The sequence below is a fragment of the Vigna umbellata genome, chromosome 10 (genome assembly GCF_029865625.1).
Source record: "Vigna umbellata cultivar VRB3 chromosome 10, Vumbellata_1.0, whole genome shotgun sequence".
NCBI classification, from domain to species: Eukaryota; Viridiplantae; Streptophyta; class Magnoliopsida; order Fabales; family Fabaceae; genus Vigna; species Vigna umbellata.
In genome coordinates, this window is record NC_142174.1 from 1,260,186 (window position 1) to 1,271,062 (window position 10,877).

The following is a 10,877-nucleotide window of genomic DNA, read 5'->3' on the forward strand; positions in this document are numbered from 1 at the left end:
TAGTAGAAAAATTACTTGAGTGATGAACTTGAAAATCAACCCCAGTGAACTTTAATTCATCTGTTTTCACCACTTTATTTTACATATCTATATGCTAATCTTAAGTTTGCTACAAAATTACGTTTATTATTCGCTAAATTAGTAAACTTTAATCAATCTGTGAATCAAAACAAATCTCTTGGGAAACGATTTCCGGACTTACCGGTTTATTACTTGAATGATCCGGTGCGCTTGCCGAGGTCTCAACAAGTTTTTGGCGCCGTTGCCGGGGATTTGTTTTTGTTTCTGTTGATTGTTTGTTGTTTATCTGGTTTAGTTGATTTTAGTTATCTTTTGTTTAAGTTTTTATTGTGATTATTTTTGAATTCTTGTGCATAATTATTATCATCTGTAGAAATTGTGTCTTTTTGGATTGTTTTTTTTTTTAGTTTGTGTTTTGTATGAGAAGCAGAGAACAGGTTGAAAATCTACTTTTTGATCCGGAAATTGAAAGAACTGCTCGAAGGAACAACAGTAGAAGAAGGAGACAAAGTAGAGAATCCAGAGAATCCTCTGCTATTTCTGAAGAAATTCTGGACTTTTCATCAGGGCAAGAAAAAGAAGAAATGGAAGATAATCGTACTGGAGAAGGTTCTGGGCAAGGAAGACGTACTCTTGCAGATTATAATACTTTCTCAGGACCTCTGCACTTCAACAGTATTGCAAGACCAGTGGTGAATGCTGCTAACATGGAGATGAAGCCAGCTCTTATTCATCTGGTGCAGAACAATCAATTTCATGGATTATCCCACGAGAATCCATACACTCACTTGGCTACTTTCATGGAGATCTGTAATACAGTGAGGATTCACCAGGTTCCAGATGAAGCGATCCGACTCAGCTTATTTCCATTCTCATTGGCTGGTAATGCAAAAATGTGGCTGAATTCCTTTCCAGAGAATAGTCTGACAGTCTGGGATGATGTGGTTGCTAAATTTCTGAAGAAATTCTTCCCTCAGTCCAAAGTCAATAAGGGAAAGCAGGAGATCTCTTCTTTCCAACAAGATGGTCATGAAACTCTAGGTCAAGCATGGGATAGATTCAAAGGCCTACTGAGAAAAACCCCTACTCATGGATTTGATGAGCCTACAATGTTAAATTTGTTTCTTGGAGGGCTGAAATCTCAAACAAAGTTAATGTTAGATGCATCAGCTGGAGGTAGTATCAGATGGAAGACGCCTGAAGAAGCACATGAACTGATTGAAAACATGGCTGCAAATGATAATGAAGTTCAGAGTGAAAGAGCCCAATTTCAACAAAAAGGTGTTCTTCAGCTTCAATCTCAAGATGCTTTACTAGCTCAGAACAAGATTATGACTCAGCAACTTGAGACATTAATGAAGAAGTTATCTCAGCTACCTAAAGAACTGCAGAATGTTTCTCAAACTCAACATCAGATGGTTCAAAGTTGTGAATTATGCGGAGGAAATCATAATAATGGTCAATGTGTAGTGCAAAGCATGTCTCATGAAGAAGTGAATTATATGGGAAATCAAGGTCTTCAGACGAATTATAATCAAGGTCAAAGTTTTAATCAAGCATGGAGACCTCATCCGAGTATGGGACAAACTGTTCCTTTCAATACACCACCTCCACAGAACTTTCAGCAACAACCTACTCTGACAGACAGAACTTCAAAACTGGAAGAAACTCTTCAGCAGTTTATGCAGGTATCAATTTTCAACCATAAAAGTACAGAAGCCTCACTTAGGAATTTGGAGATTCAGGTGGGTCAATTAGCTAAAAAGTTGGAAGAAAAACCAGAAAAGGATTTTGGGGCAAACACTGAAGTAAATCCAAAGGAAGAGTGTAAAGTTATTACTACAAGATCAGGAAGAATTCTGGAAGAAAGAGAGAATGAGAAAAAAGTGAGTGAAGAAAAAGATGAGATGAGTAAACAGGGAGATGAAGAAGAAGAGAAAGAGGATAGAGAAAGTGAAAAAGTGAGAGAGGGAGAGAAAAAGAAAGAACAGGTGTACGAGAAACCTCTTCCATATCCAATAGTTTTCTCTAGAAAGGAGAAGGAAAGACAGTACAAGAGCTTCATCGATATTTTCAAGAAGTTGGAAATCAAGATGCCATTCTCAGAAGCACTGAAACAAATACCTTCGTACTCGAAATTCATGAAAGATTTGCTCACAAAGAAGAGAAAATATATTGAGGAAGAAACTATAGAAGTACAGGGCCAATGCAGTGCTATCATTCAGAAGTTGCTTCCACCAAAGTTTAAAGATCCAGGCAGTTTTACAATTCCATGCACCATTGGTAAACTGGCTATTGGGAAGGCGTTAATTGATCTTGGAGCCAGTATCAATCTTATGCCTCTGTCAATGTTTAAGAAGATTGGAGAATTAGAGTTGAAGCCCACACGCATGACTCTACAATTGGCAGACAGATCGATCAAATATCCGCATGGAGTAGTAGAAGATGTTCTGGTAAAGGTAGACAAATTCTTATTTCCAGTGGATTTTGTTGTCATGGAGATGGAAGAGGATAAAGAAATTCCTTTGATTTTGGGAAGGCCATTCATGAAGACTGCTCGAGTGTTGATTGATGTTGATGATGGAAAGCTTAAAGTGAGAGTTAAGAATGAAGAAGTAAATTTCAATGTTTTTGAAGCAATGTCTCACCCAAATGATGAAGATACATGCTTTCAAACTGATGAACTTGAGGAAGTCTGCATGATTACACAGAAGACGATGCATATATCATCACCTCTTGAAAGAACTCTTGTTGATGCTTGTGAATTTTTACTTGCAGATGAAGAGAAATTAATTGATGAATGTATACAGAGTCTGGATGCTTTAGAGGAGATTCCATCTGATGAAGAAGAGATAAAAGAAAAGAAGCTGGAATTGAAGTTGCTGCTTTCACAATTGAAGTATGTTTTTCTTGACAAAGATGATAATAAACCTGTGATCATCAGCAATGCTTTATCCACTCTGGAGGGAGACAAGTTAATTGAATTTTTGAAAGTGGACAAAGGAGCTGTAGGTTGGTCAAATTCTGATCTGAAAGGAATAAGTCCTTCTTCTTATTCCATGCATATAATATTCATGAAGGATGATTTCAAACCATTGGCTCAACCACAGAGAGCTTCTTAGTGTCAAGCTAAAGACGTTAAACAAGCGCTTACTGGGAGGCAACCCAGCTTTCTAACTCTATCTTTTTATGTTTTCAGTTATTTTGGTTGTGTGGATTGAATCTGAATCTGTTTGGTTGTGTAGATTGAATTATTTTTCTGCAATGATTTGATTGTGAAATGTATGTTTGAATTTTGAATTTGAATTTCGAATTCTGTCCATGATAACTGGCATGATTGTGGGATTGTTATTGCAAAATCTGAGTTTTAGAACTTGTGTTATGATTATATATGATTTGTTCTTGAATCTAATTGATTGTGACCCAGAAGTTGAATATCTGAGTGTACTAAGAAAGCTTTGAAAGCAAGTGAGAAGTTGTTATTACTATGAATTCGATTTTTGCATAATTCTTATTAATACAGATGCATTCTGGTTTAGAAATGAGAAAGGCAATTGTTTGTTGTTGAAATTAACTACTTGGCCAGATGACTATCCACATGTGAATACTCATCCTTTGTTCCTGTTTGAGCCTTATATATATTTTTGTGAACCCTCAGCTTATTACAGAACAATCTACCTTATCCAACACTCTAGAAGAAGAGAACAAGAAACACATTTGTCAAGAGATAGGTAGAAATTAAGTTTGGGGGAAATCATAATCAGTTGAATCTTAAACTGATAAAAAAAAAATTTGTATTGTATCATGTAAATATGATAAAGTATCAAAGTTAGAGAAAAATTCAAAAAAATGTGTTATGTGATGAATGAAGAGGTAGCTGATGAATAAAGTTTCAATGTTGCTATGTTCTTGTTCTCCTCTTCTTTAGTGTTGTTTTGTTTCCTTGTAAAACCACGTTCCTTCTAGCCAAGCCAAGTTATAACCTGCGAAAGTCCTTTTGATTTAAATCAGAATGTGTGAAATGTTTATGAGATGACTTCCAAAAGTTGATGAAGTAGTTGATGACAATCTGAGTATGAATTGGAGTTGTAAACACTTGCAGGTTGAGATAAACACAGAGTGAGCATTGTGGTTTTATTCTTTTTCTGGTTGTCTTATCATTTTGGATTCAAGAATTTGTAATATAGAAGTCATGACATGTGATCTGAATATTTGGAATTATAGGTACAATCCTTACCTTTGTGACAGAGATTATGTGATGGAATACTAACTACTTTGTTGGGTTCGTTTTCTTTTGTTTTTGTGTATTTTCATGAGGACACGAAAATATATAAGTTTGGGGGAGTTTGATAGGTGTAAATTTTACTTGTTTTTGTTCCTTAAATTGTTGTGCTTTTGAATAAGTTTAAGTGTTAATTCTCATGAAAAGTATATAATTGTTGATTTAAATGTAGTTTGATTGTTTAACTGTGTTTTGATGCTTTTGTTTGCTTATTTACGAGTAGAATAAGGATTGGATACTATCACAGACTTGGAGAGCGTCATTGGCCGAAGCAAGATGGATGAAATAACCAAGCCAGCGAGAACGGACGTTCGCCCAGCGAACGGACGCTCGTCCAGCGAGTGGACGCTCGTCGCCCAGCAAACGAACGTTCGTCACCCAGCGACGCTCGTCCCGCCAAGAAGCCCAGCAAGTGGACGCTCGCCCAGCGAGAAGTGGACGTTCGTCCAGCGAACGCTCGCCCGTGAACTAACAGTGGACGCTCGCCCAGCGGGATGTGGACGCTCGTCCAGCTAGTGGACGCCCGTGACTCAACAAGGGATGCTCGCCCAGCGAGCTGTGGACGCTCGTCTAGCGAGACGCTCGCCCAGCGAGAGGTGGACGCTCGCCCAGCGAACGAACGCTCGTGACTCAACAGTCGACGCTCGCCCAGCGACGGACGCTCGCCCAATGACGGACGCTCGCCCAGCGACGGACGCTCGCCCAGCGAGCGTACGTTCGTCGCCCAGCGAAAAATCACCTACGACCCTTCTCTTTAAAAACGCGATCCAGAGGCAGAAATGGAAAAGTCTGGAGGGGAGGAGACCAGAGGACGCTGCAGAGCTCGTTTTGGGTGCTTCCAAGGTGGAAAATCACCAATTTCCACCGTCCAATCCATGCTTTATCACTTCTATGATGTATATGTGTAGCTAGAACTCCATTTCACTGGGGTTGAGAGTACATTTCTGAAACTCTTTGTAATTTCTATATTAATGCATGATCTTGTATGAATTTTGTGTTCTATCTTTGTTATTCATGCCTATGATGAGAATCTGAGCTATTTGAACGGTTAAATCATTGAGAAATGTATGAGACCGCGGACCTAGGATAGAACTGCTAAAGGATTTCGAGTCCTAGACATAGGAGGAAATTTTTAGTCATCTGTGACATTGTGATTAAGGCAAATCTGATAACTGAATTATCTAAGAGATTAGTAATTTAGTTTGAATGATTCTGAACTGTCATCTGAGAGATCAGGACTGCATGCGCCTAGGATGTTGATGCTTAATTTTGAGGAATTGTGTTAGTAGAAAAATTACTTGAGTGATGAACTTGAAAATCAACCCCAGTGAACTTTAATTCATCTGTTTTCACCACTTTATTTGACATATCTATATGCTAATCTTAAGTTTGCTACAAAATTACGTTTATTATTCGCTAAATTAGTAAACTTTAATCAATCTGTGAATCAAAACAAATCTCTTGGGAAACGATTTCCGGACTTACCGGTTTATTACTTGAACGATCCGGTGCGCTTGCCAAGGTCTCAACAGGAGGTTGATTACACTAAGTTTTACGTTGCACTCTTCAATTGTAAGTGGGTCGACAATAAGAGTGGTGTCAAAATAGATGAATCTGGTATGACACTTATTGATTTTCGAAAGGTTGGTTATCGAGACGAACCATTTATCATGGCATATCAAGCAAGTCAGGTTTTTTATGTCAAAGATCCTGCGTCTGACCATTGATATGTTGCTCTTCAAGGAAAAAGACAAATTGAAGATAAAGAAGAGAATCTAAGTAAACTTCATATTGCTGACAATCATTCCTTTAAAAAGACAATAAATTTGGATGATGACCCTCTAATTGATGATATACAAGCAATTCGGGAAGATCACAATGAGGGAATATACATATGACCAATCCATATGATTATGTATGAATTTCATGTTTGTGTAAATATTTATGACTTTTGTTAGATAATATATGTTATTTTATAAGTGTTTTATTAATCTTTCATCTTATTTATTGTGACAGATATATGGTTGAGTCACTTCATTCGTCAAGGGATGAAGACCCCACCACTTCTAAACGGACTAGAGGAGCGACGAGGTTACGACAGCTTATATTTAGAAGAAATGCAGGTGAGAGGACACTTGTCATTATTGACGTGGTCACTAGAGTTGCATCTAGCCCAAATGCAAATGTATTTAGGTCTTACCTTGGAGTAATAGGACATGATCATATCTCTATACTTATTCCATCCTTTGACCATGTATCTGAGTCTGATCGAAATCTCATCTGGCAAGATCTATTGGTAAGTTAAACAATATTGCTCCAAATTCTAGATTCATTATATTGATAAATTTGTATTGATATAAGTTTATTACTTTCTTTGCTGCATATGATATTTGATATGCCAAATGTCGAGACCTTAAGGAATAGGTGTTTATCTGCAATTGCAGAAAGATTTCGAGGGTTTAAGAAAAAATTGACGTCTAGATATATATTTGGACCAAAAAGTAATGAAACTCCATGTTCCAAATATTCAGCAATTGACTAAGAAAAATGGCATCAGTTTGTAGAGCTTCATTCATTCGAGACATGGCAGGTAAGTGTAGGTAAAATCATTCAATTCTTCATTCATAATTTTTTTATGATAATTGTTTCATTTTGTCATAGGAAAAAAGGTCAAAAGCACAGGGAATAAGTGCTTAGAATAAAAATTCACACCTACTGTCTCGTGGTGGATATAGGAAGCTTGAGGAAAAAATAATCAAGCAGAAGTCAGATAGTAGACTTCCACTTTCTGAGGATGGTGACCCTCCTTCACCTCCTTCACCACCATGTCGGCACGAGAAGTGGAAGTTAGCCCGTATAAGACCATCGAGCTCCTACACTTCCGACTCTGCCAGAGATATATCTGAAAGAATTGTAAGATGTCATTTCTCATATTTTTACAACATTTTTGTTATATATATTATATAGATCTTTCAAATTATTTTGAAGTTTTGTTATGTTACAGGACTCCTTGGTTGAGTAGAGCTCCCAAGGCCAATTCACACAAGAAGTTCATCAGGATATTCTTGCCACAACTATTGGACGACCTAAGCACCCAGGAAGGGTGTGACTGTTGGGACTGGCATAGGCATACGACAGTTTTGGGTCTTCCTCGCGTCCATATTCATACGAAAAGATGAAGGAGGAAATAAGAAAAGATATGACGCAGGAGATCACAAAGAAGATTCGGGTCGAGTTGTATGATGAAGTTGCTGAAATGGTTGCGCGCCAGTTCTAACAACGGTATGAGGATTATGGCAATCGTCTTCCGCCATCTCCTGTAGCGGAACATGTTGTGCCCCCTACAGGTAAACTTAATCATTTTTGTTTATTAATTTACTTTTTGTATAACCTAACATTTAATTTGACAGGTAGAAGCGGTAAAGGAAGTTGCTCAGCTGCTGGTGCCCCAGGGGATGACATGGATGACACTCGTCCATGTCAGTTATATATTCTCTCTAATACGAGGACCATGCTAGTGGCTCATGGCAAAGTCTATGAGATAGCCACTGTAGTGCATGGTGTACAACTACTAGAAGATGAGGTCAAGGTCACGATGGATGAAGTTGTCGTACCAAACGTCGTTCTTCCTGTGCCTACAGATGAGTTCTTCACTGTGGAAGAGGCATTTAAGTCCTTCGTCGCCTGGCCTAGACATTTGGTTGGTGATGTATCTGATCCCCCGGTAAACACTCGTACTATATACTTCTCAATTTTAATATTTACTTCTAATTGACGTCATAACATAACAATTTTTTCTTGTAACAGCAGATAGGTCAAGAGGGAAGTCCTACACCGAAGAAGACTCATTTATCTGAGGACAACCCTTTTAGTGCGTTAGACGAGCTTTCTAAAATCATTTCAAATGCGTCGTTGACTGTACATTGGGATTCTACTACATTTGGAAGAGAAGCTTAGATCCCATTGTACTTGCATCAGCAAGATGTTAGGGAGCTTGCGTCGGGGAGAGAAGAAATTAATATTACACTCATTCAGCTGTGGATGATGTATGTTTATGAGAACTTTTTTATGTAATTCTTTTTTATCAAGTTACTTATATCAGATTATTTCTTCATTTTAGGCATATGTTTGATGTTAGTAACAAGAAGGGGTTCAACGATGTATATAGGTTCATTGACCCCTCTATGACTCATGAAAGAAATAAATTTGATGATATCCAAACATAAATCAACACCTGCTTTGGAATGGGGAAGGAGATATATTTTCTCCCTTATATACTTCGATAAGTGAAGTTTATTAATTTTAAAGTTTCATTTATTAATTTTGGTATATGACAATTAAGTTATTACTAATTTCAAGTGTCATTGGCAGCTACTTGTGATCTCCATACCGGAGAATACTGTTGTCTGGTTTTGTTCATTGCACAAGTCTCCTCTCAGCCCTCTTAGACATGTGATAGATTGGTAAGAACATCAATGTTTCAACTTTCTTTGTTATATAAATGTATGCTAAAACAATTTTTTTTAATAGTTCCCTTGCAACACATATGATGTTATCTGGGAGATCTACTGCTACAACTAAAACGCTTGCATGAGTTGCCCTTAAGGTTTGGTATTTTAGTCCATACTTTGTTACATTTGGTTCCATTCCAATGATGTTAATTAACATTTTATAATTATGATGATATATTGTAGTCTAATAGACAAACGGGGTCATATGAATGTGGTTACTATGTCATGTTTTGGATGATGACTATTATTCGTGCACATTATACCAGTGGATGGAAAACGGTAATATTTAGGTTTGAACTTTATTTTCTCTATAGTTTAGATTTCATATACACTAATTGAAATCATTGTGTTTTATGTAAAGATTCAATAGGACTGCTCCAATTCCAGAGAAGTCACTTCAACTCGAGAGGAAAGCACTGGTTAAATATGTAATTCAATTATATAATAGTATGTAGTAAATATTAGGATATAGTAAGTTCTAAGTTTAGGTTTCTAAGTTGTTTTATGCTTTTGTACATTATTATTACTTTAACTTTGTACATTGCATTGATTTATGCTTCAAAGTAGATTTATGATTGCATTGGATTGATTTATGTTTCTAAGAAGTTGATTTATGATTACATTGAATGTATTTATATTTTAATATAATTTTCATTCAAAATATACGTTTCTGGATTATTCTGGACTGTTTTGGCTATAAAATTATATGCAGGTTTGTTTTTGTAGTTGGAAATGTAGCAGAAACAAACCTAATTTAAAAAAAAACAGGGGAATATGCCTCGGTTGAGGTCACAACCAAAGCAGAAAGGCTGGCGGATGAAAAAAAAACAAAAAATGACTTTACTGCCTCGATTAAGGTCACAATCGAGGCAGTAGAGGGGGATATATTGGCTCGGTTCAGTGGGAACCGAGGCATAAAGTCATGCGAAAAAAAAATAAAACGTTTACTGCTTCGGTTAAGGCTAAACCGAGGCAAAATCCTACCCTTTTATGCCTCGGTTCTGACTCGAGGCAAAACGTCTAGTTTTTGCCTCGTCTGAATATGCTTCGGTTCAGGAACCGCTGCCTATTGACAAAAATAACCGTTGTCATTTCCCCTAACTACGCTAGTGCAATGACATCGGTTAAGGCCACAACCGAGGCAGAAAGTGAGCGAAAAAGCAAAAAATAAAAATAAAAAAACACTCTAGTGTGTAAGACCCGGATAAAATAAAAATATCTTTTATTTTTATTTTATATTTTCTAATATTAATGTTTAATCATTGTAGGATTTTTTATGATAATAGTTAAGGCGATGTGTGAAAAATTAATTAATAATTATTTTTATTTAATTTTCGAAATAAGTTAAAGAAAGGTTATATTTTTATTTGAAACATGCAACATGTTTGGGGGTGAATTCCGTTTTGAACTGTTTGTTTTAACTTTAGAAAGAAAGAAGGAAATAGATAATTGGGCCCGGGAAGACTTTATTAGCTAATAGGATTTGATCTTTTACTTTTGTTTTTACATGGATGTGAGAGGAATTAGTTTTGGCCTCGTTACAAGCTTTGTAAGTTAGGTGAGAGAAAGGCGCTTGGACCTTATTATTCTGCATGATTTACGTGTTGGGCAGGAAGGGAGAAAATAAAAACCTTCACTAGCTAGAGGATCGGTTAGGTATATTTCTCGTTGTTTATTCGAAGAAAAAGGGGATTATAAGAGAAAATATTTAGAGTGAAAAGAGAGATTGTGGGCCGTTGGAGATTAGGGTTAGTTGAGAGATATATTAGGTTAAAAATATGAGAAAGGACACGGCAGTCAAGAGAATTAGGAAACAACCCTAATAGATATCCTCTAGTTTCAAATCAAAGCAGTGTTCGAGAGAGAAAGTCCTGGCTTCCTACACCAGAACTTGACCGGTGAGCGTGAGGGAAATGAATGAGAGAACCTCTGCCCTTACACAACAATCGCGAGTGTTGGAAAGACAACCATGGTATTCATTGCTCTATCCTAGATCTGTACGTGGAGGAGTTCTCTCGAGCGGATTTGGAATGCATAGAAGCCTTAGCAACGTGCTGGACTAA

At 37.0% G+C, this 10,877-nt stretch overlaps 1 protein-coding gene across 1 annotated transcript; it reads left to right on the top strand.

The window, feature by feature from the left end:
- The first annotated feature begins 440 nt into the window (after positions 1-440).
- On the top strand, positions 441-3,143 carry LOC148191583 (uncharacterized). Its single transcript, XM_088100594.1, has one exon. It carries the CDS (start codon positions 441-443, stop codon positions 3,141-3,143), a length of 2,703 nt encoding a protein of 900 aa, XP_087956720.1.
- Positions 3,144-10,877: the final 7,734 nt, after the last annotated feature.

What these genes read in the sequence shown, in the direction of transcription:
- LOC148191583 (XM_088100594.1), top strand. Translation starts at nt 441, where the DNA reads ATGAGAAGCAGAGAACAGGTTGAAAATCTACTTTTTGATCCGGAAATT.